Source organism: Silurus aristotelis (assembly GCF_946808225.1).
Source record: "Silurus aristotelis genome assembly, chromosome: 20".
NCBI lineage: Eukaryota > Metazoa > Chordata > Actinopteri > Siluriformes > Siluridae > Silurus > Silurus aristotelis.
In genome coordinates, this window is record NC_139593.1 from 15,928,773 (window position 1) to 15,955,203 (window position 26,431).

General features: G+C 37.7%; 1 protein-coding gene across 2 annotated transcripts; it reads left to right on the forward strand.

Moving 5' to 3' along the window:
* Positions 1-4,127: 4,127 nt before the first annotated feature.
* On the forward strand, positions 4,128-26,431 carry tpp2 (tripeptidyl peptidase 2). 2 transcript variants are annotated; one of them, XM_083522271.1, is made up of 29 exons: positions 4,156-4,432; positions 5,700-5,828; positions 5,987-6,082; positions 7,023-7,127; positions 9,413-9,537; positions 9,712-9,875; positions 10,130-10,284; positions 10,510-10,586; positions 11,292-11,419; positions 11,529-11,777; positions 12,781-12,896; positions 13,021-13,192; positions 15,548-15,705; positions 15,924-16,000; positions 16,082-16,188; positions 16,310-16,464; positions 16,571-16,687; positions 18,065-18,165; positions 18,341-18,437; positions 18,657-18,794; positions 18,984-19,228; positions 19,425-19,503; positions 20,505-20,543; positions 21,049-21,200; positions 21,287-21,383; positions 21,480-21,610; positions 21,796-22,003; positions 24,240-24,359; positions 24,470-26,431. In XM_083522271.1, exons 1-29 carry the CDS (start codon positions 4,250-4,252, stop codon positions 24,557-24,559), a joined length of 3,810 nt encoding a protein of 1,269 aa, XP_083378397.1. In that variant the 5' UTR covers positions 4,156-4,249; the 3' UTR covers positions 24,560-26,431. The 2 variants fall into 2 exon arrangements, with proteins under 2 accessions (XP_083378398.1, XP_083378397.1); XM_083522272.1 differs by lacking the exon at positions 20,505-20,543 and having other exon boundaries at positions 4,128-4,432.

Sequence of the window (26,431 nt, forward strand, 5' to 3'; positions counted from 1 at the left end):
GGGGGTATGAGAGTCTAAAAATAGATTCTCATTAATAAAAAAAAGCTGCTAGTACACTGTATTCTCAATGCTTTCTTCTCAACCCCCAGACAAACATTGAGAGGAGATTTACAAATAAATTAAAGGTTTATCCTTTATTATCATTTATCCTGAATGAGCACTGAATGAGTTGACTTTTGATTTATTCAGACAGAGAAAAAACACACCGCAGGAGATTAGCATCTGAAAATGTCGATCTTTCTATTTTAAGCAAAAATGTCATAGCTGAATGACTCAAACACCATAGGAAAAATAAAACAAAACCTTTAGAGCAAATGAACAACAACAAGTACAAAAGAAACAAAAACGATTCGCTTTGTTTAAAATAAAAATTGGGTGTCAATTGACTACTATTTAGAAATATAGGGCTCATATTCACTTCATATTTAAACAAAGGCAAGCAGTTATTTTGGACTGAGCCATTTCAGGCTGCTGTTGTTTTAAAAAATCTACCCCATAAGACTCCCTGGTTTATTCCTCGCAGGCTGTCACTGGTCATCTGCCAGTGGTTATTACATTTTAATTTGCTTTCATGGCATTTATCTGATACCATTAGGGATTTAAACTTATGACCTTCTGTTCAGAGGTTCAACATCTTAACCACTGCTACTGAATTGAATTGAATTGAATTGCACTGATTTGAATTAAATTATCCAGAGTTACATTTATCTTATTTATACAATGAGCTCAAGGGCTCAGCAGTGAAAGTTTGGTGGTGCTGAAATATAACCAGCATAATCATGTCCTTTCAATCAGGAGTACAACATCCTACAGAGCATCCTGAATCTAACTGATTGGTTATTGCAAATACACACACTGACTAGGCATGACATCATGACATTATAATATTATGTGAAGCGAATCACACTGATTATCTCTTCATCATGGAACCTGTTAGTGGGTGGGATATATTTGGCATCAAGTGAACATTTTGACCTTAAATGTGATGTGTTAAAAGCAGGAAAAATGGGCAAGCGTAAGGATTTGGAGATTGCCTGGTTGGCCAAGGATGCACGTTGGGAGTGAAGGTTGGCTCTTGTATGTATAAAGGTGACAACACAATATTAGCCAGGTGGTCAAAATCTTAAGCCTGATCGGTGTACACTAGGACCGCCTATGAATTTTGTATGTGACAGCATCCCATCTGTGTAAAGATTCTTGGACAACTGACCATAAGATTTCAGGTGCTTTTTGAACATCTCATTCCACCTTCAGTCTCCATCTACACTTATAATTACCTCCACTCCTCTGGGAAGATGTTCCACTAGATTTTCAGTGTGGTTTTGAAGATTTGTACTCATTCAGCCTCAAGGGTGTTAGTAAATTCAGAGTCTGATGTAGGTGAGGAGAGGAGGCCTGGAGAGCAGGTAGTGTTCCTAATCATTCGAAAGGTGCTCAAAAGAATTGAGGTAAGAGCTCTATAGCAGACCACTCAAGATCTTCCACTTTAACCCATGTAAAGCAATCTTCATGGAGCTGGCATTGTGCACATGTTTTTTGTTTTTTTTTACTCTTCTTGCAACAGCAAACAGAGAAGCACACATCATAAAATAGAATATAAACAAATATGATGAAAATATACTAAAAATATAGCAAGTCACTAATGTATGCTGTGACACGGACTTTGCTAAAACATACAAATCTAATAAAAAAATGATGTACTTTCTTGAACAGGGCAATTTGATAGTAATTGCTGCATCTTTGACATACTGTATAACCATGTTTTATACTGAGACTAGGAAGACATTCTGGGAATGAGGCTAGTATAGAATTTACAGACCCATCATTAGACTTATTAGTAGTTAGGCTTCTTCATGATACAAGGTCTCCACTTCACTGTCAGAGTAAATTAGTGTGTAGATCCCAGAATGTCATCTGAGTTAAAGAAAGAGGCAGCTAATCTGTAACTGACATTATACCGCCATCTGCTGGTTGGTTGAATTATTTAAAAAATGGCACTCAGACTGACTAAACAAAATAAAGCAGAACATGGTTTGTTTTTGCCAGCTGCGTCTAAATAAACCTCTCTTTTACACTATTTATGGAGTAAATATTTCATACCTAATGAAAGGGTCTGATAAAATGGGAATTGAATTTGGTTGTCGCATTACTGATGGGTGATTCTTAGTGTTCAAGCTGATTTTACAAGTTGTTTGTCATTTCATAAAAATAATTAAAAAAATTTGTCAGGATCAACTTACAGCATCAGTTTACAAATTTAAAAAAGAAAACTTTGTGGTTAAAAAACAAAACGAAAAAAAACAAAAACAAAAAAAAAACAGGTGTTAGAAATGTATGAGATCATTCCCAGACTTTGATATTTCAGTTTTCTTCCATGGAATTATTCAGCTTTATACTTTTTAATAGAGTTTTCTTTATTTGGCCTTACAACCCTGGATTTTGAACTTTTGGATTTAAAGTCATGTCATTTGTCAGACACTATTATCCAGAGCAACTTACAATTATCTCATTTATTCAATGAATAGTTGAGGGTTAAGCGCCTTGATCACGGGCCTTGAGCCTTTTAATCAGTTTAACATCTTAACCCCTGAGGAGCTTCCTGAATGCAACAACTACAACAGATTGGTTATTGCTAATTTATACACTAGGACTGCCTATGAAAGTACATTAAACACAATCCTCAAAGGGACACCTGTGTAAAGACTCTTGGACATCTAACTATAAGATTTGATGTGCTTTTTAAATATCCCATTCCATATTCAATTCACTTCAATTCAATTCAATTCAATTTATTTTTATTTATTTAGCGCATTTAACAATGAACATTGTCTCAAAGCAGCTTTACACAGATAATGTGGTAATAAAATATTATATTTAGTCCCCATGTGCACTTAAAAACCTAATAAAATACCATCCCAGGAAAATGTTCCACTAGATTTTTGGAAATCTTACGTTTTGGATTTTTAAGTATTTCAGATTTTGTTAGGGATTTGTGCCACCAAAAAAATGCAATGTATATATGCATACAGAGCATGGTTTTGTTTTTGCCAGCTGCGTCTAAATAAACCTCACTTTTACACTATTTATAGAGTAAATATTTCATACCTGATAAAAGGGTCTGATAAAATGGGAATTAATTTAGATTATATTTGGGAATTGGAATTGATTATATAATTATGTTATATTATAATATAATATAACATAAAATATAACAATTTTAAGCATTTAGGATTTTTAAGGTTTTGTGCCACCACAAAATGCAATGAAATGTAAGTTTGATGCTAGTTTACTGCAGGTTACCTACCTGGTGATGACAAATATTTGTGGTGGGGTTTTTATTTACATATATGCATATTCATAGAACTTAAAATTTGCATAGCTCTTTGGATTTGTTACGGTTAAAGTTTGTTACACGTTGATAGTAGCTTAGTAGGTGTGTACACTCTCTCTCTCTCTCTCTCTCTCTCTCTCTCTCTCTCTCTCTATATATATATATATATATATATATATATATATATATATATATATATATATATATATATATATATATATATACACACACACACACACACACACACACACACACACACACACACACACACATATATATATATATATATATATATATATATATATATATATATATATATATATATATATATGTGTGTGTGTGTGTGTCTGTGTGTGTGTGTGTGTATGTATATATATATATATATATATATATATATATATATATATATATATATATATATATATATATATATATATATATATATATATACATACACACACACACACACACACACACACACATATATATCTATATCTATAGATTTGATTTGATATCTACATCTATCTAATATCATTTTACTCACACACACACACACACACACACACACACACACGTGTGTGTGTGTGTGTGTGTGAGTAAAATGATATTGGATAGATGTAGATATAGATGTAATGATAGCTATGATGTAAGATGATACTGCAAGTGAACAATTAATTTTGTTATTTTTTGTAAGTTTTTTTTCTTAGGTTTTTTTTGTAATAAAATTCAATTGTATGTCAATCGACTACTATTTAGAAATTTAGGGCTCTACGTAGGGCGCACTTCATATTTGAACAAAGGCGTTTGTGTAGGGCGCAGGCAGTTATTTTGGACTGAGCCATTTCAGGCTTTAAAAATCAACCCCATACGACTCCCCGGTTTATTCCTCGCAGGCTGCTTTGGTATAGTTTTCGTTTCATGTTTTCTGCTCGGGACATGGCGACTCGTTCTGTTGAAGATTCCTTTCCTTTACACGGGCTGCTGCCGAAAAAGGAAACCGGCGCCGCTTCGTTTCTGACCAGGTTTCCCGAGTACGATGGACGGGGAGTGCTTATCGCCATACTGGACACCGGTGTGGACCCGGGGGCGCCCGGCATGCAGGTAACGCGAGAGCGCGGCTTCGCGGACGTGCAGGCCGCAGCTAATGGCTAAGTGTGAGAACTCGATTCATTGGCTTTTGTGTAACTCGCTAACCTTGCGGAAAATCCGCGACGTGTGGCCTTCTCAATAGTAACGGCAATACAGCCGAAGACTTTTTATTAATAATATCATGCCCGTGTAAAAGCCTGAATAATGGACAACAAGCTGTGTCATCCTGTGGTAGTGATGGGAACCAGCATGCTAAGTAGCTAACCTCAACTCCAGGAGCCAGAGTGGGGGTTCTCTCTCTCTCTCTCTCTCTCTCTCTCTCTCTCTCTCTAGCCTAGTTGGCAGACAGATAAATGAATGAATGATGACTTTATATTTAACGTGTAGCTTGAAAAAGATTTGCATTCGTTATAAAATATTTATTAACCAGTTAAAATAGTAAGTAGTGACACAAGTTACACAAAAGCATCTCTTCTCTTTCTTGACACAGTGAATAAACACAGCACCTAGACTTTTTCTTTAAATTGTTTCACAAGACAGTACAAAATAACCAAAAAACAATCAGTGGGGGGGAAACATTTGAAGTCACACTGACACCTTGGATCACACTGTGTAAAAGAAGCATGCATCTGTTCCCAGATCTCACCCCAGCTGTCAAGACAAGGCCTTTCTTACACTTTTATAAAGATCAAGCTCGTTTAGGACGGTGCAGTTGTCAAATATTTACAAATCGAAGCTCAGGTGTGATTAGTTTTTTCCGTCTCATTTTACAAATGAAGTTTAGAAATAAATAAATTCATTTAGAGTTTAGTCATACCGCTACTACAGTTACATTTATGGGATTTGGCGGATGCTCCTTTCCAGAGAGACTTACATTTATCGCATTCATTCACCTGAGCAGACATTGGGTTAAGGGCCTTGCTCAGGGGCCCAGGAGTGTGTTTGCTTAGTATGGCATGACCTTCGGATCCAAAGTCCAACGCCTTGAACAATAAGCTACCACCTCCCACATACAGTAAACCATACAGTAAAAACAAGAGTGTCATTCACTGATTGATATCAGATAACATCCAGCCTGATACTAGCAGCTAACGAAGGAATCTCCAGTTAAATGTTTTTTTCACTAATGGTAAGATTTTCACTATTTGGGGAAAAAAAAAAAGAGTTCTGAAACACTTGGTTATCTGCAGTCTTTATACAAAAAAAATAAAAATAAAATCACATGGATTATTTTTTTTTTTAAACAGTTAAGTCATTTCCTGCCATCTGTCTTATACAGACCACTACAGAGGGCAAGCCTAAGATTGTGGACATCATCGATACGACAGGCAGTGGCGATGTCAACATGTCCACAGTGGTGGAACCGAAAGATGGAGAAGTGCTCGGACTTTCTGGACGCACACTCAAGGTCTGTCCATGTTGGTGTTAACGTATACTCGATTTCATATCCGCTCTTCGGATTCCTGACACTAAGCTTCTCATTTTGCCCAAGCTGTAACCGGATCACTGTAGTATTTCTCTGCACACAAAAAGGGGTCATGTGTTCACTTTCTTTCGTTTTTGCAGATGCCTCCTGCCTGGGTGAACCCGTCAGGGAAATATCACATCGGTGTGAAGAACGGTTACGAGTTTTTCCCTAAACCTCTCAAAGAGAGGATACAGGTAATTTAATGATGCACACAGTGGATTTCAGCATTTCTCCTAATAGTAATGCGTGTATTAGTGGTGTAACGATACACAAAATTCCCAGGTCTGTTTGTACCTCGGGTTTAGGTCACAGTCCAGTTAAATTTCAGTACAGTTAAGGGGAAGAAACGCATTTTATTCTTATTAACATTTGTGCAGATCAACAGTTTACATTTTAAAAACTATTTTAAATTAAATTAAATTCCTGCTTGGTTAAACAATATTTAAAATAAATATATATATATACACACACACACACACACACACACACACACACACACACACACTTTAAATATATGCTTTTATGCTATTTTTATATATATATATATATATATATATAATAGCATAAATCAAATTTCAATGCACTTTTATTATATTCATTAAAATTTAGTCATTTTTTAAATTGCCACAAGGTAAATTGATTAAATAAAATCAAGTAAACAGGAAAAATATATTTGTTTACATTTATTAGACCTTTTGTGTAATGCTGGTGCGTATATATGTGGTGTGTGTGTTTTACATGTAATATTTATTTTTCTAGATATGTTCTACTTGATTGTTCTACTTATTTTAGCATACTTTTACAAATGTCATTCTTTCCATTCTTTATTCATTCACTCCCAAGATATGTCGTCAGGATTTTCTGTTTTTAAGCAAATGCTTAATAATCTACACAACATTGCAAAGCGGAGACCAAACAAACTCGCGGCCCGGCACTTAAGACGGTCCCGTCTGTTCCGCATGTAAAAAAAAAAAAAAAAAAAAAGTAAAAAAGGATGCGTTTGGTACGCGCGTATAACGAACCGAAAGCCATGTACAGAAAGATTTCGGTATGAACACGTGTACCGTTACACCCGTAGTGTGTATGTTTTTAAAATATTATGTTCTAATGTAATTTGATATTCATGTGTACCAGAAAGAGCGCAAGGAGAAGACGTGGGATCCGGCACACAGAGCGGCTCTTGCCGAGGCCAGTCGCAGGACCGAGGACTTTGACCTCGCTCATCCCAACCCTTCACAGGTCAGGCGGTCTGCATAGTCACAGATAAGCCATTGCTAATATTAATGGGAATCAGAAAGGATTTTATTAAGTGCACTTAATAGTTTTAGTTTTAGACACAAACTTTTTGGAACAACAATATTATAATAAAAAAAAGATAATGGCTCTCGATCATCTCCAACTCAGCCGCATCCTCATCTGCTTAAAGGCTTCATGACCTTGTCTAAATTCAATGATTTAGACACAAGTTGCTCCCTGTGGATGATGCAGTGGAAATTCCAAAACTCTGGAAATTTTTGGTCAACTTTGCACAAGCCCGTTCACAGATTCGATCATGGCTGGCGCTACATCCGTGGCTATTGCAGTTAGTTTCCGTATGGGCAGTTTTGCTTTCGCAAATGCAGCCATCATAGTTTCTTTCAGATCTATGCCACGGGTTCTGTCTTTTAATGGCACAACATTAAGAAGTTCCTCTTTGATCACACAATCGTTTGAGTCAGACCGTGCAAATATTGCCAACTGAGGCTCGTCTTGTATGTCACAACTCTCATCCAATGCGACACTAAAATACTCACATGCTCGAAGGTCAGAGTGCAACTGTGATTCAGTAGCCGTGTTAATGTCCGATATTCTGTGTTCAGTGTGGCGGGACAGTTGGACATCTGATACCATGCGTTTTAGTTTGTCGTTTTCAGGAGACAAGATTTCAACGTCGTCACTGAGGCATTTTTTTAACAAACTCCCCTTCGTTGTATGGCTTTCTAGCCCGTGTAATGTTCCAAGCCAGTTAATGCGATGCAAGCGTTAGGTCTTCGTACATTTTTGGAAAAACTGTATCTGCTTTTCTGCCTGACTTTTTAAAGTGACCAACTTGTGCTTGCGAAGTTTAGTCCCTTTTGGAAATTCCTGGTTGATGTTAGCATGGAGTGAGCTGAAGTGGCGCTGAAGATTTGAAGATTTAAAATGCGCTAATGACTCCTAAAATAAGGCAGAATGACTTGCCATTACGTTCAACAAAAAAATATAACTCTCCCACTCTGTTAAAAAAAACGTCCTGTGTTCATCTTCATATTTTCGTTTTGCTGTGCATTTTTTCCTGCCATTTTGAGAGCGAGCTTGACACATTTTTTATTTAAAATGTAAGTAAACAATTTGCATATCGAAGTTTGTTTTTTTTTTTTTTATGCGTGTTCGCTTCGCTCGAGTTTAATATGCACAAACGCGCATGTGCGTGAGATTAATATATCGCAAAGTTTCCCAGTAGGGGCAAGATCATTTAAGTCTTAAAAATACCGTATTGAAATCAAGCGACGCGAACATGCATTTAAAAAACAAACAAACACAATCTTTGATATGAATGTAAGAGCCGCATGAAACCAGCCAAAAAGCCGTGGGTTGGCCACTCCTGATGTAGTAGCTTGGTGGTGCTGGTATTTGAACCTATGACCTTCCGATTCAAAGTCCAATGCCTTAACCACTGTGCTACAACCTACCTGTCTTATCACATTAATCCACATTAAACTTTTTCCTTAAGTTTTCTGTAGGAGTATTTTGGACTCATCTGCATGTTTGTACATAGTCTGCTTTATTATTAATGCGTTTACTGAGTTTGGTCTTTTAAAAACGCTGTCTTATCACATTCAGAGTTTACCATGTTAACGTTTTAGTATGTCCCAGGCAAAAAAAAACAAGAAATTTGACTTTTTCCGAACCCCAGTTCCTATATTTTTGTGCACAGTTGAGTCACTTAGCCTTGTTTCCATGTCGGAGGTGTGACTTTTTGCCAGCAATTCTCCCAAAAAAAAAAAAAAAATTTCTAGATTTCTCCAGACAGTAAATTAGTAGTTATCAGACACCTGACTTTGATTGGACAAAATCCCTGAGTTTGTGTAAGTGTACAAAGTGTGCAAAAGTAACAATAAAAGCCAGAGTGTGGTCACACAAAAATCTTATGATATACATTTATTTTCTGATCATTTTTTTTAACCGATAAAAATAAATAAAGCATTCTCACTTTACAATATTTTTTCCAAAAACCTTTCATAGTGCATGTGGGAAGTAGCACATGGAAACGGAGTGTATATTATGTAATAAATACATAGAAATAGAGTATACTGTATATTAAGTGTTCTTGGAGGTGGGGGGGGGGGGGGGAATTGAGGAAGAAGAGTTGTTTTTTCATTGTTCCATTACTAATACCTTTTTTTCCAAACTGTCACACGTTTCAACCAGGAGCTTATTTAATATTTCATCCTTCAGCTGTTTAACACTGCTTTATTTAACCTGGAGTGTGTTTCGGGTCTCAGATCGAGAAATTGCAGAAGGAGGAGTTGCAGAGCCACAGTGAGTTGTTAGGCTCCTTGGAGAAGAAGTACAGCGACCCTGGGCCTGTGTACGACTGCGTGGCATGGCACGATGGCATTACCTGGAGGTACGTTTTACTACATGTATACAGTAACTACCATAAGTAACAGGACATTTTGGATTGTTTTTTTTTTTTCGTAAATAATAGTGATGTTTTTTTGTAAACGCATCTGATTTGATTTATTTTTCATAATGTGTAACGTTGTGCTTTATTGTATTGTGTATTGATGTTCATGTGCAGGGCAGTGGTGGATACTTCAGAGTGTGGAGACCTGGCGTCCTGCACTGTGCTCAGCTCCTATAGGGAAAGACAGGAGTACACCACGCTAGGGGACGCTGAGATGCTCAACTACTCCATTAACATCTACGATGAAGGAAATACCCTCTGCATTGTCACGAGTGGAGGTTAGAATATTGTCAATACAGGGATTTCTCTCTCTTAGTGAGACTAGTGAAAATGAAGCTTAATGAAACTGTGCGAGCCAAGATCTGTTCGTTCTAGGCACATGGCATTTAGCTTTTTGATCAGTCTTATTAAGTAGAAGATCTGACATGATTTTGATCATATGAACACATGAAGCAAGAAAACAAAACGCATCGCAGCTTTAATTAGAATCCTCTCTATCATTCTTTTTATCTGTGTGTTTTCGGCTTTGCAGGTGCTCACGGGACTCACGTGGCCAGCATAGCGGCCGGTTATTTCCCAGAGGAACCAGAGAGAAACGGCGTAGCCCCCGGTGCCCAAATCTTGGCGCTTAAAATAGGGGATACCCGTCTGAGCACAATGGAGACCGGAACAGGTCTCATTCGAGCGGTAGGAGCATTGACGCTTCACAAATTTTAATGTAGTGGAAATCTTATCCAACATGACATCTTTGTTTTCTCCTTTCTTCATCATTAAAATTTTTTTTTTTTTTTAATGAAAGTACAATTTTTTCTATTTCGCATATTTATTCACATTCTTGTCATTGGTCAGTTTGATGTCATAGTTAAGTGAATTCTTGATATACAGCTTATTCATCATCTTTATTTTTTACAGATGATCGAGGTCATTAACTACAAGTGTGACCTTGTGAACTACAGCTACGGGGAGGCAACCCACTGGCCAAACTCAGGGTGAGCCAATGTGTATCAATAGTTTAAACAGAAATCCTGAATATCTAGGTTTTTTTCGTACTTGCCGTAAATTGTATTCCTAAATAGATAACTGGATAAAAAAACACACATAACATTTCATGTAAAATAGTACTGAACTTTATTACAAAAAAGACAGTACTGAGTCATTAAAATGTGCTTAAATAAAATAAATATGAATATATTAATTATATTAATAAATATTAAGGCTAATAAGACTCATTCAAACTGAAACAGAAGGTTACACTTAAAATAATACAAAAATTCAGAAGTCCAAGACCATTCATTATAATATTTTTTTTCCTTCTTTGTTTTCTCGTTATTACGACTTAATTTTCTTGTGATCTTGACCTAACAAACGTTGTTTCTTTGTGATCCGTAGTTAGTAAATCACAGTAATAAAAAGACACTTTAACAAACGGCACACGGCGTCAGTGATTTGCCTCTAGAGGCCGCTCTCGTAACTCTATAACCCAACCTGGAAAAACTATCGGTATACATTTTTGACTATCATTCCAACAATCGACTATTGGTTCTAGCAAAACCGATAAATTGTTTGATCTCTAGTTCACATTGTGAGGTTTTATAAGTATCACTTAAAAATATCAGTAGGCTTCATGTTTTATTTGTTGGTTGCTGTGAGTTTGTTTTATTTAAATATTTTTTTTTTTTTTTTTACTTTTATAGGAGAATTTGTGAAGTGATCAGCGAGGCGGTGCAGAAACATAACGTGATGTATGTGTCGAGCGCTGGAAACAACGGACCGTGTCTCTCCACTGTGGGATGTCCCGGAGGAACCACGAGTAGTGTCATAGGTTAGTTTTTAGTTACCATTTTGTTGAAGTGGAGCTTTACTGCAAAAGCTGCAGAGCTCTGTGCTGCGCAAACTAATGTTTTTATTTAACATAAAAACCCACTTTCTAGGCGTCGGCGCTTACGTCACGCCTGACATGATGGTGGCGGAATATTCGCTGAGGGAGAAATTGCCTCCTAACCAGTACACGTGGTCTTCAAGGGGTCCGAGTGCCGACGGAGCTCTGGGTGTTAGCATAAGTGCTCCTGGGGGAGCCATCGCCTCGGTGCCTAACTGGACTTTGCGTGGCACGCAGTTAATGAACGGAACCTCAATGTCTTCTCCCAACGCATGCGGAGGAATTGCACTCATTCTCTCAGGTATAGTTATGGGGCAGAAAATGTGAATACATCATTTCATATAGTATAACAAAAATTATTCCAAACAAAGCCACAGAACTGTTTTGCATCTCTAAGCAATAGTAAGTAATTGAGTCGCTGCGATTGAACTGGATCATTTAATCGCAATACTCACTTATTAACAGCAACTTACTGGCGGCTTTTATTCCACATTTCAAATATCCTTCCTCTGCATTGCAAAAATGTCTTATTGTTCGAATATAATGATTAAATGTAATAGTTTGACTCGAGGATGATGCCCACTTTTAGAAAAAAAATGGGCCCATAAAAGGTAAAAATCTATTTAAAAGCATTGAAAAAAGGTTAATCTCGGTCACTGCTGTAAACTGACCAAAATCGCAGAATATGAAAAATAGCAAAAACTTTGAGTCAGCTGTCCACGGTAGTCCTTAAGGTTACAAGCTCAATAACACACTCAGCAAAATAACGTCTGATTAGCGTTATTGACAAAATCCCAAAATATAGAGAAATATTATTTAGGGGCGACTCGAAACCATAATTTTGCCTTCGGGTACGATACCAGAATGTAATACCTCAGAATTGATTTCATAAGTGACACATAACCAGCCTCAAACAATAAGAGAACTTGTTTACTGGTTTCACAGCAATTCAGGAAGCACTGCCATCTACAGGTGAATCCCGGAACAGCAGCATATGAAATAACGTATTTAGCAAAAATATACCGTACCTTTTTTAAATATATACCGGTATTTTTCCATTACTGGCGCATCGCTATCGCACATGTCTACTCTCAGGTAGAACGCTAGCACTTGTTGATGTCCAAAGCGTTTTTCCCCCCCATTTCTGTTCAATTGTTCAATCGTGTTTAAGACGCCTATATCCAGTGTGTATTGAGGACAGGAAATTCAGTAATGGCAGCAGATAAGTGATAATGAGATTAGTAAATTGCTGTATATCCTGAGGAGTTTGCGTTGCGAGTTAAAAATACATTGTCTGTGTGAAGGTCTGAAGCAGAACGGGATGCGACCCATAGTTGCAGCCGTGAGACGTGCTTTGGAAAACACCGCCCAGAAAGTGGATGACATCGAAGTGTTTGCACAGGGTCATGGCATTATTCAGGTAAATAAATGGTGTGTGTGTGTGTGTGTGTGTGTGTGTGTGTGTGTGTGCGCGCGCGTGGGTGCGTGTGTGCACATAGGGTTTGGTTTATTAATTAATTAATTAATTTATGCTTCTGCTGTAGGTGGAAAGGGCATTTGAATACCTCATGCAGCATGCTTCCACTCCTACTAGTAACCTGGCATTTACAGTCACTGTAGGGAATCAGCGGGGCATCTACCTCAGGGACGCCGTCCACGTCTCCACTCCCTCTGATCATGGAGTCGGCATCGAGCCAGTCTTTCCAGAAAACACTGGTAAGATGCATTGCAATTAATTATAATCTAACAAAGTTTGCAAAATCGGGAACAAGTCGAAATAACCTTTGGTGATTGGTAATCAATGAAGGCCATTGACAGACCAAGAGACAATAGTGCAGGAGTAGAGAATACGCAAGTAGGTACAGCAGATAGAATTTGCTGATGAAAGATTTGGTAATAATAAAATAACACATTTAGAGAAGAAAGCTGATACTAGTTGGTGGAATTGATTTTGCTGTACTGAGTATTTGTTAGGTTTTAGGAGTTCAGGTAGACTTGTCAAGAAATCAGAAATTAGCACTTGGTGTTCGTTCAGTGTCAGTCTGGTGCGTCAGTATTCTCACATGTTCAGGTTTTAATGAGAGCGCACTGCATCCTGTCGTTCTGTATACGAGTTTCTCAGTATGTAGGATTTCTGTAGTCTATTCATATTTTCATTTATTCGTAGTACCTTCGTATCGCCCCATTTGACATGCTGTCATAACATCGTCTCTACCTTCAATCAATGAAGTTGCGGTCTAGAGCCCATGCTTTGTTTACACCTCATGTTTTCTGGTCCTTTCCACATCTGGAATTAACATATATCCTGGGTAATAAGATCACTCAGGAGACATGAGGATCAGTCCGCATCTTCCTAGGCTCTTCAGCAGTATTTGACCTGGTCAGCACACAATGTTTAGCATGGCAATGATTTGCTTTCTTCCTGGAAACCTGTGTCGCTCATAGCAGGTGAAAAGTTATAGGGTGGTTTACAACTGCTCTAAGATTCATGGAGAGCCAAGAGGCTTGGTGCTAAATCTCCATTCAAACCCATTCTTTTAGTGAGATCATGTCCTCACATGGGCTTTTATGCCTCTGCTGTGCAATAAAATCTTTATTCCATCAGAAACTTGTTTATGTTTGAGTGATTTCCAGGTCTGGATTAGTGTGGAAAAAAGAAGACATAGTATCACACTAAAATGTCTGAAAACACCCTGTACTGCATGTGGCGCTTTCCGACTCTTTAACACGTCAAAGTGACAAATGACAAAAACCTCATTGTTAGCGTGTTGTTGTTTGTTTTTTTTGTTTTTTTTTTTGTTTTGTTTTTTGTGGAGTTACGAGCAGAGTCTCATCGCTCCCAAAAGTTTGGCTCTAGATTTGATCTGCACAGCTGTGATTGGTTGTTCTATTGTGAGGCAGCAGTTGCCCGGCGGTACAGCGCCCCCACCTGGGTTTAAAACGCATGGAAAACATCAGATTCTCCTGTACATCAGAGATTGTAGCAAAACGCATGTTATACAGAGTTTTCGCAGGGTCTTAAAAAAAAAAAGTCTAAAATTGAACAATGCTAGGCTTTAAAAAGTTGTTAAATTCGCTGTTCCAGGTCTCATAATTTTATACAGGTCTTGATTTTTATAATGTTACCTCTAATGCTTATTGAAATGCTCCTGCAGCACTTTAGAACCTTATTTTTTTTGTTGTCGTTCCGAATGAGACCAACATGCAACATCCGATCAGCTTTGTTATTGGCATGAATCTCTCTTGGATTGTACCAAAGATGTAAAAAGGATTTTATTTTTCAGCTTTGGGGAAGTGCGAAGTTTAGCGATACTTGGCTTAAAAAAAAAAAGTCTGGTTAACACCATATTTGTGTGTTTTAATGTTTTTAATGGTGTTAAAAAAAAAATAAATAAATAAAATAAAATAAAAAAAGGCAGAATTATTATTCAAATCCTGTTATAACAGAATAAATGTTTGACATAAACGAGCAAAAAATAAACAGAGTAATTATCTCGATTTGTAATAGCTTTAAATTAATTGTATGAGATCAAATAGAAATGGAATAAAGGATATTGCAATCCATGGTGTGAATGGGTTGGAAATTGTAGTATTAATTGATTATAATAAGAAAATAATAGAATACCATTTATAATAATCAGACTTATTCTGCACCTTTTTTCCTAATTCGGCTTTGGTCAAAGACCGGCAACAGTTACATCCTGTTATATTATAGAATTTAAAATGATAATTCAGACGTTTAAATATGTTCTTAAAAATCTTTTGGAAAGATTGGGGTCTGGAAAAGTATGAAATTTTGAACTGAAAAATGTGCAGGAAGCCTGAAATTAGTACATAAATGATGTTTCGTCAATAGTTTTTTTTTTTTTTCATACTGTGTTTTTTTCGACTGATGGTACTATGAGTAAATGGCCTTTACGAGTAATAAACAGGGTACGAAGTCTGATCACAGTAGATGCGTTTGTAATGCCGGTGTGAATGACCGTGCCATGGACTGTCCATTTGTGATCCGATGACGCAGGACCCTGTAGTCTCCGTGTATGTGACTGGATGCTTGTGTCTGTCTCCCAGAAAACTCTGTACGAATCTCGCTGCAGTTGCACCTGGCGCTCACGTGCAGCGCGCCGTGGGTTCAGTGCCCCTCCCATTTAGAGCTCATGAACCAGTGCCGTCACTTTAATGTGCGCATCGACCCACAGGGACTTCGGGAAGGTCTGCATTATACTGAGGTACTGATTTTTTGCACTTAATTCCATACCATAAAAAAGTATTTGTATTTAATGATCGATTCACTCAGAATTTCTTGATGCTTTGTTTGGATTAATTGTAAAAAAAAAAAAAATATATAAATAAAGCATCAATTTGAACTTGTGTATAGGATGTTTTATTTTATTGCATTTAAGAGTAAGTGGTTTGGTCATGTTTGGCTTGTTGTTTGTCTGACCAGGTGTGTGCCTATGATACATCAGCACACTGTGCTGGTCCTCTCTTCAGAGTCCCTATAACGGTTATAATCCCCACAAAGTAAGTTCATCAACACTTGCTGGTGTTTCATGTGTCACCATTTTTACTTTCTATTGTGCGAATCATCACTTTCTTTTCCAGGGTGGCCGAGAGCCAGAATCAGGAGGTCTCTTTCACAGATGTACACTTCAGACCAGGGCAGATACGACGCCATTTTCTTACCGTTCCTCAAGGAACCTCATGGGCAGGTGAGTAAACACAAACACAGAATTTGGTGCTCGAGGGAGTTTCCTATCATGACAACATTTTTGTCAGCGGTGTTGGCACCTCTGTTAATACTTTTTTCTTTTAACTCCTTTTCTTCATCAGAGATCACATTAACGTCTCACTCCTCTGATGTCTCCTCCAAGTTTGTCCTCCATGCTGTGCACCTGGTGAAGCAGAGGGCTTACCGAGCTAATGAGTTCTATAAATTTTCCTCACTGCTGGAGAAGGGCTCTCTCACCGAGGCGTTCCCCGTGCTGGTACCAGGCACTTCTTCTGCGCTTGAACAGATAGTGGTTTATTTATTCTGATTATTCAGTGGTGTGTATTGCTCTAACAGCGTCAATCTGTGTCTGTCTGTCTTAGCCTGCTCGAACTGTAGAGGTGTGCATCGCCCGTTGGTGGGCCAGTCTTGGTGATGTCGTTGTAGACTATACCATTTCTTTCCATGGGATCCGAACATCTCCATGTCCCCTTCATATAGTGAGTATCCAGTGTAAAGCCGGACCTGCGTTTTACTTGTCTGTTTTTGTTCATGACTTTGGAGGTGGGGACAGCATTATGTTTTATGTGATTTAAATTAGGAAAATACATTTCTAAATAACAAATCTTGTATAAAAACATAATAGAAAGAGTATGTAAAGATATAATACGGTTTTACGAAGTGTATTTACCTTGGAGATGAGACGACTTGAGCTAACGAAAACGCTTGCGGGGGGGGGGGGGGGGGCAGTAGAGGCGATAAACGGAGACGGAGGGAAAACTAGTTTTTTTACTATCACTACTGTACACTACGTAACCCTAAACTTTTAAATTTTTTACTTTTTCTTCTTTGCTTATCTTAATTTTCTTCGCTTTCCGGCTTCGCTTCGCCATCTAGCAGCGGTGTCTCGATCTCTTACCTCAAATTTGTTCTCGCGTAACAAAGCAAAAAATCGACCGAGTGACCGCTCGTACCTCAGAAAACTCGTACATTAATTCACTCGTAGGTCAAGGTACCACTGTATATAAATAAAATATTTATTTATTTACGGTCCACAAAAGTCATGGTTCGGTTTAATTTTGGTGCAGTCGGGGGAACAAATGCAAAACAAAATCGCTTGTTACTTTTTTTTATTAACGCAGTTTATTATTATAAACATTTGTGAACATCAGTTTACATTTTTCAAAACTATTTTAAATAAAATGCTTGCCTGGGTTAAATAAAAAATTAAATCCATAATGCAATAATGCATTATTGATTATAATGCAATATTTGATTAAATTAGCACAAATTAAATTGATTAAATAAAATTAAATATGTGGAAAAAATTTTAATCGTTTACGTTTGTTAGACCACATTTGGGTGTTACAGATGTGTATGTGTGTGCGTGTGTGTGTGTTACATTTAATTATCCAAAGATATGATCTACTTATTTTAGCATTCTTTAACAAATATATCTTCATTCCATCCTTCATTTATTCGCTCCCTCTATGTGTGAAATTGTCAGGATTTTCTCCTTTTAAGAGAAACTCTTAAAGCTGTGCATAAAATGCTAAAGAATCCATACTAGCATCAGCGAAAGCAGGAAGTGGCAGCAATTTCGAGCATGCACAAAACAAACTCGAGGGAACAGAAGGTTTTACCCATGTTACGCATGTAAACAGGATATTTGTATGTATAATTATTTTTAACTATTAATAAATGCATATTTTTTAATTTTGCATATTTAGAAGTAAAATGTCCTCTATTCTCCTCTACCTGCAGTGTGTACGTATTTTTATAAGTTGCATTGTGCAATTTCTCTGAGAATTGTGTTAACTTCCTTTTTGCTCCTTTTGTTTTTCCCTCTTATTTTTATTTGTATTTTTTTTTTGCAGCATGCGTCTGAGGGCATTACCAGTTTTGAGGTCTCCTCTCCTATTAGATATGAGGAAGTCTCGCCAGTGATCACCCTGAAGAACTGGGTGCAGCCCCTTAGGTGTGTAAATGTTTCATTTCATTGGGATAATGAATAAATATTTATTTGGACTGTATAGAAAGATAGTTGGCAACCCTGAATATGTGGGAAGAAAATCCTATATGGCACACAGCAAATGTCAGTCTGGTGAGCATTTGTGAACTGGTTTTCTTTGTGCTTTTTTTCCCCTCCATAGGCCAGTAAGTTCAAAAACAAAAGCGCTTGGCTCCAGAGATGTACTGCCCAACAACCGTCAGCTTTATGAGATCGTCCTAACATACAGCTTCCACCAGGTGTGCAGCTGCACTTCCATGCACACCTGCGTATTAACTCGCACTATTATACGTATTAACTCGTATTAACTCGCACTATTATACGTGCATTACGTAGTTTGCAAGTTTTGAAAAAAGTAAATCTTTTTAGTTTTGACCGTGTGGTACTTTTTATTGACAAATCCGAATCAGTTTGTACAATTATTAATTTATTCCACTTTTAAAAAAATTGTTTTTCAGCCTAAAATTGGGGAGGTGACCCCCAGTTGTCCATTACTGAGTGAGCTGTTGTATGAGTCAGAGTTTGACAGCCAGCTTTGGCTCCTCTTCGACCAGAATAAGAGACTCATGGGCTCTGGCGACGCTTATCCTCACCAGGTGATAATCACTTTCTTATCTCGTCCACTCTGGTGTGATAGAAAGTAGCTTTGCTAGGAGCATTATTTTCATTTGGATAAGATGTATATATAAATATAAATTCACTTCATTCGATGTCCATGTGTACTGTGCACGTTACAATAGCATAACGTGACAATAGCGTAATTATCTTTTTTGAAAACCCACTAGTACTCTCTGAAGCTGGAGAAAGGAGACTACACCATCCGGCTGCAAGTTCGCCATGAGCAACAGAGCGAGTTGGAGCGACTGAAAGATTTGCCTTTCATAGTGTCCCATCGCCTCTCCAACACACTGAGCCTAGATGTTTACGAGACGCACCGGATGGCCTTGCTGGCTAAGAAGAAGGCAAACTCCCTCACTCTTTCACCAGGAGCCTCTCAGCCTTTCTACATCACCTCTTTATCAGATGACAAGTGTGTGGCTTTGCTGTTTTTTATTTTATTTTTATTATATATATATATATATTTTTTTTTTCTTTCAACTGCAGTGAAGTCTTGCATAATTTCTTCATTTATCTGAGTGGGGTTTAGGTTTCAGTTCTTCCCTTATGGAGAACTGCCATACACTCTGTCTCCATGAGCCTGCATCACCTTCTCTTTTATCTTTCAGGATACCTAAAGGTGCAGGCCAGGGGTGCTACATGACCGGCTCTCTGGTTGTACCGAAGAGCGAGTACGGAAAAAAAGCAGTGAGTGGCTCTATTTGCCGTCAGTCTTCTTTAGCTTGGGCAGCACTCGAGTCCCACCCATCACGTACCAGGCCCAATCAGGAGTTTAGTCTCTGTCTTACATGCTGCTTTGGCCCCCATTTTGGGGTCAAAATGTAAATAAGGGGTGTATTTGCAAAAACTTATTATACTATTGAGAATGCTGCTGGGTGCATCTGACTAGCTGCATTTCTCTTTCAACTGAGCAAGGCACAATTATCTCATAACGAAACCCATATTGTTCTGGTGTGCTCGAGCGGATCTGGTAGAGACCTGCAGAGACCCAGAAAAATCAGTATACCACGTGAATCTGTTCTCTGATTTGACTATAAAAAAATGTGTGTTCTTATAATTTTATTTATTGAAAGCAAAAATGTACACCCCCGTCATCTTGCAGGAGTTGCTTTTTTTTCATGCTGGTTTTTTTATTAGATTTTTTTAAAGCAAATGTCTGCTTAAATATGTAGATGAACAATTTACAGATCCGACGAAGCCATTCCCAATTAATACACACAAGCACATGAACACAATAGAAATTTCAGAACACATGGCCTGAGTCTGATCTTTAAATTGTGGATCTTTACTTGTTTTATACACATCACCATGGTGTATTCTGGAGAGGATTTACTCGCTTGTTGTCTGTTATTGTTGCTGCTACTTGACTGATCTAGAGCATAGAGATGGTTTTCAGGACACTAGTGAGCGAGATCTAGCTGAAACAATGAATTGAATTTTATTTTTGGCTTTGTGGTATAATCACCACTAGGTGGCTTTTTTTTTTTTTTTTTTTTTTCTGCAAGTAACCCAGACTAACTGCAATGAAATATTTGCGATTTGAACCATTTAAATAGTTTAAATCGATTAAATAGTTATACAAATGCTAAACACAAAATGAAGACTAGATAAATGAAGAAAAAAAAAAAGATCCTAGTGTGTGTCTGTTTTCTTTTCTTTCCTTCATTGTGTGTTATTCTAACCACCAGGGCCAAGCCTCAGCCAAACGACAAGGAAAATTTAAAAAGGTACTGAATGGGCTAGAGCTCTTTGAATCTGCAAATGCAATATAAAAAATGTAATATTAAAAATATGAACTTTGTGACAGTTCAGTGGTACAGAATAAAAACTGTTTAAGAGGAGTATAAATATTAATTGCAATAGCAGGTGAGTTTGTACCTCCACACTCTTAACTGTAAGGATTTTTCTATAATTTATATGATCTTATAAAGCTCAAACATGACCCAAAATATCACCATCTAAAATATCTAAACCATATTTCATGTCGGCTGTCCATCTTGTTGTTCATGTCTCTATAGTATATATCATATTAATGTATTTTACTGGATTATAAAAGATACGTGAAATCCTATTTTTTTCAACAGTTAGTTAAATCGTTTGCATTTCTTTGAGATGGCAGGAGATTGTGGTGGATTTAAATCTAATCCTTTGTATGAGTGATATGGTTTAGTGATGAGAACATGGCTTGTTGTTAAATCTCTCTTTTAAATTTTTTTTTTTTTTTGTTATTAGGACATTGTGCCAATATTCTACCACCTGATCTCTGCCCCTAACAAATCAAAGAACGGAGGAAAAGAAAAGGACAAAGATGGGGAGAAAGAGAAGGACGTGAAGGAGGAGTTCTCCGAAGCCCTCAGAGACTTGAAGATCCAATGGATGACCAAGTCAGTTTGTGCTTTCCTGTTTTCTTTACACCGCACCATAACGTTTTGCACAAATTTCGCGACCTCATTTTCTTGTTAACCCTCAGGTTGGACAATAATATTTTATATGATGAACTGAAGGAGAACTTTGCAAATTATCTCCCTCTCCATGTCCAACGACTCCATCAGCTGGATTCAGAAAAGGTATCTGCCTTCTTTTATGTGCTTTCTTTCTTATTTTTGCACATATCGCTCATTTTATATAATTTTTTTTGTTTTTGTTTGTTTTTTTCCCTCCAGGAGCGACTGAAGCGATTGCAAGACATCATGGCAGCAGCTGATATTGTTATCTCTCAAATCGACCAGACCGCACTGGCAGTCTATCTCACAATGAAGACAGACCCTCGTCCAGACGCAGCCTCTATAAAGAGGTATAATGGGTTTCTTGTAGTACAAACACCATGACACTAATCCTCCATAGCTGAGTAGTGACTCGTGTGTGCAGTCCAGTTTATAGTCTAAAACTGTTGAACCATAGCCGTTCGATCTTGAAGACGTGGTGAATGAGAATATTCAGAATGTCCTGCATGACTCTAAACATGCTATTCTCTTGCAGCGATATAGAGAAACAGAAGTCGTCGCTGCTGGATGCACTCTGTAGGAAAGGATGTGCTCTGGCTGATCAGCTCATGCAGCCCCCAGAGCTGGAGGGGGCGAGTGCAAGTGAAGTGGGCAGCTCTGAAGACGACCCACACGGAGAGGCCAAAGCACTGAACGACACTTTCTGGGAGGTTCAAAAGTGGGCAGAGCTCACAGACTCTAAGGTGTGTGCCAATTTAATAGCGAGGAAAAATAAAAAGAACAGGGTTAATTATGCAAATGTATGTTTATTATTAGTGAAACCATAAAGCATCCATATTTGTCCCACCTATGTTGGAGTATTAAAAACTTGAAAACTATTCAGATAATTTTAGAACATAAAAAACGTGTGATTAATCGTGATGAAATATGTTAATTATATAATGGTTTTAGATCGTTTTGAATTTTAGCCACAAGATACCATCACTGTAATGACTTTTAAGACATTAATTAGCACCACAAACATCTAGAATAATAGATTATTGTTAAATATATTTGGTCTTAAGCAGATATATACAGTGGGTACGGAAAGTATTCAGACCCCCTTACATTTTTCACTCTTTGTTATATTGCAGCCATTTGCTAAAATCATTTAGCTTCATTCTTCTTCCTCATGAATGTACACACAGCTCCCCATACTGACAGAAAAACACAGAATTGTTGACATTGTTGCAGATTTATTAAAAAAGAAAAACTGAAATATCACATGATCCTAAGTATTCAGACCCTTTCCTGTGACACTCATATATTTAACTCAGGTGCTTTCCATTTCTTCTGATCATCCTTGAGATGGTTCTACACCTTCATTTGAGTCCAGCTGTGTTTGATTATACTGATTGGACTTGATTAGGAAAGCCACACACCTGTCTATATAAGACCTTCCAGATCACAATGCATGTCAGAGCAAATGAGAATCATGAGGTCAAAGGAACTGCCTGAAGAGCTCAGAGACAGAATTGTGGCAAGGCACAGATCTGGCCAAGGTTACAAAAAGATTTCTGCTGCACTTAAGGAGATGGGAGAAAGTTGTAAAACGTCAACCATCACTGCAGCCCTCCACCAGTCCGGGCTTTATGGCAGAGTGGCCCGACGGAAGCCTCTCCTCAGTGTAAGACACATGAAAGCCCGCATGGAGTTTGCTAAAAAACACCTGAAGGACTCCAAGATGGTGAGAAATAAGATTCTCTGGTCTGATGAGACCAAAATAGAACTTTTTGGCCTTAATTCTAAGCGGTATGTGTGGAGAAAACCAGGCACTGCTCATCACCTGTCCAATACGGTCCCAACAGTGAAGCATGGTGGTGGCAGCATCATGCTGTGGGGGTGTTTTTCAGCTGCAGGGACAGGACGACTGGTTGCAATCGAGGGAAAGATGAATGTGGCCAAGTACAGGGATATCCTGGACAAAAACTTTCTCCAGAGTGCTTTGGACCTCAGACTGGGCCGAAGGTTTACCTTTCAACAAGACAATGACCCTAAGCACACAGCTAAAATAACGAAGGAGTGGCTTCACAACAACTCCGTGACTGTTCTTAAATGGCCCAGCCAGAGCCCTGACTTAAACCCAATTGAGCATCTCTGGAGAGACCTAAAAATGGCTGTCCACCAACGTTTACCATCCAACCTGACAGAACTGGAGAGGACCTGCAAGGAGGAATGGCAGAGGATCCCCAAATCCAGGTGTGAAAGACTTGTTTCATCTTTCCCAAAAAGACTCCTGGCTGTATTAGATCAAAAGGGGGCTTCTACTAAATACTGAGCAAAGGGTCTGAATACTTAGGACCATGTGATATTTCAGTTTTTCTTTTTTAATAAATCTGCAACAATGTCAACAATTCTGTGTTTTTCTGTCAGTATGGGGAGCTGTGTGTACATTCATGAGGAAGAAGAATGAACCTAAATGATTTTAGCAAATGGCTGCAATATAACAAAAGAGTGAAAAATTTAAGGGGGTCTGAATACTTTCCGTACCCACTGTATATATATATATATATATTAAAAAAATATTCAAACAGACATTCTTTACCACTAATTATATTTTCAAAAAATTTCATTTGAGAAAAGTAGTAAAGTTTACTACTTAAATAGTAGTTAAAGCTGCAGTAATATAAAAGCTGTAAGTGCTTGGGTATTATGCCATGGATTGATATAAAGCGGTGTTTCTCTTGCCATATGCAGGTGTTTTATACCCTGTATACCTCAACAGGAATTATTATAAAAAAAATCTAATGTTACTGAAAATCCAGAAAGACCCTTTTTTTTTTTTTTTTTTTTTTCCCCCTCTTTTTAATGTGAATTCTGGTTCAAGGGCTCGATTCCTGTCAGACTTCATTAACCTCATAATAAAGGACTCCTTTTTTCAGTAATGACTATCTTCGGTGATTGACACTGAAGTGGCATTTTGTTATTATTTATTTTCAGGTTCTGTCCTTTTCCTACAAACATGCCTTGGCGAGTAAAATGTACGGAAGAGCCTTGAAATACGCTACTAAAATTGTAGAAGACAAACCCAGCAAAGAGAACTGGAAGAACTGCATTCAAGTAAGTAATTACGGCCGTCAACCACTTCACCTTTTACAGCAATTAAATATACATTTGTACAATTATTGAGATATATGCGAGTAAATATATGCGCTCTGTCTGTGCTGCAGCTGATGAGGCATCTGGGCTGGATGCACTGCGCCACCTACACTGAAAACTGGCTTCCCGTCATGTATCCCCCAGACTATACACCTTTTTAAAGCAGATCACACAGGACTTCCCTGTGCAAAAATGCAGTACCAGATTTTAAAGACTCTTTAAAGACGTGTCCATGGTGGATGCCATTAAGCCTTTCTTTTTTTTAAACTGGAGCTCACATAAGGACATAAAGATCCACATTTCATCACCATATCATAATCCACCAGATTTCTGCAATGCTGTTATGTGTATTTGGTGGGCGAGGAGTTTGCGATCCGTATCCGTGCTTCTCGTTCGCCATTTATTTTGTTGTTGTATTTTGCCCCATATCCATTTGAGTAGTTTTAATTTTTATCATTTGGTGCCAAGGTATTTAATTTCTCATTAAATGCAGTAATCATCCTCTGACTGAGCTGTTAAAATGTCAAAACATTTCAGGGTCACAATGCACACAATTATGTAAAGGCAATATAAACATACGTAAACCAACTTTTCCCTTATATACATTATATGTGCAATGTATGCATGTTGTTTTGATTTAATTTTATATATAGGTTGCTTGCTGGCCTGAAAGCAAACCTCTTTTGGTCACTTCTGGGCTTTTATACTGTATACTTGAGTCAGTGTCTGGCCTTTTTATTGAGAGGGTTTTATAAGTGTGTTCTTTTTTTTTTTTTTTAAATCATTTTTTTTTTTTTTGTAGCACTGTGTAAACGCGTGTGCGTGTACAAAATGTGTGTTTTTAAATGTATTTATTATTGGCTCATATTCTTACATAGTTTGCCTGATACACATTTTGCATTCAGCCATTTCTACAAAGATACTGCAATATCGAATAATTTAACAAAAAATGTTTTAAGCAACGTGAAAGAATTAAGGTCTCTGCTGGAATGTGTCATACATTTTAAAGCAAAACTCCACCCTGAACTTAATTTACCTGTTTCTAATCTGCTGCATTGATCGTAGATTTTTTATTTTTTATTATTTGATATTTACACGACATGTAATGCAGCACCAAACTGAAAAAGAAAAAGAAAATCAGCCCCCAAAGTAAATGTGTGTAGTGTTCATGCTTCATGGTGGAGTTTTGCGCATTAGGCAGCACACTGTCGAGCTGCACTATGGTCAGTTCCGTTTGTTATGTTTTCTACGTAACGATTCCACCTTCACGGTATTAACGATGCGCGGTAAAGCTGCTCACGCCAAGCTTCCATTTGTTTGCTCGGTTTAACAACCAGCTGTTTTTTGGTCACTTCCTAGTGGGTGGTTTAAAAGTCTGTTTACACATTACTGTACCAGAGAATGTGGTGCTTCACAGCCAGTGATTGATATGAGTCCGAATGCAGCTGTGGTTATGTTTTGCCAAAATGGAAATTCGGTATTTCGATCGGCTTCTGGTCAATCGTCAGCACCGAACCCTAAAAAATTCATTTTAACAGTATCTGACGATGCCTGATGGAAATGTCTACGGATTGTATTTTATTTTTGCATGTAAAGTACGTGCTAATGGACTTTTCTCCTCCAACTTTTTTTTTTGTTTTTTTCCTTTTCATACATAGTTGTCAACAATATATTCAGGGTTAAACTGGCATGGACTTTGCCAACATCAGTTTCCTCAAAGACGGCCTTAAATCATCGCAAACGCCTCACACTGAGCGCAGGTCTCGTATCGCCGTCACCATCATATCAAAGAGCTTTTGGTGGGTACGTGGCTATCGTGTATTTCGAAACGTTTAAACACATTGTAGTTAATGCCAATATTTTGGAATGTACTTTTTGATTTGAAGGTGAACGTATGTACCAGTATCATTTTATAGCCATTATACAGCAAGAGACGTATGGAAAGCTGCGACATGCGTTATTTTATTACAGTTAACATTGGGGGATTGTCATACGATAAAGATCATTCTGAATAAAACTTATTTGAACAGCAA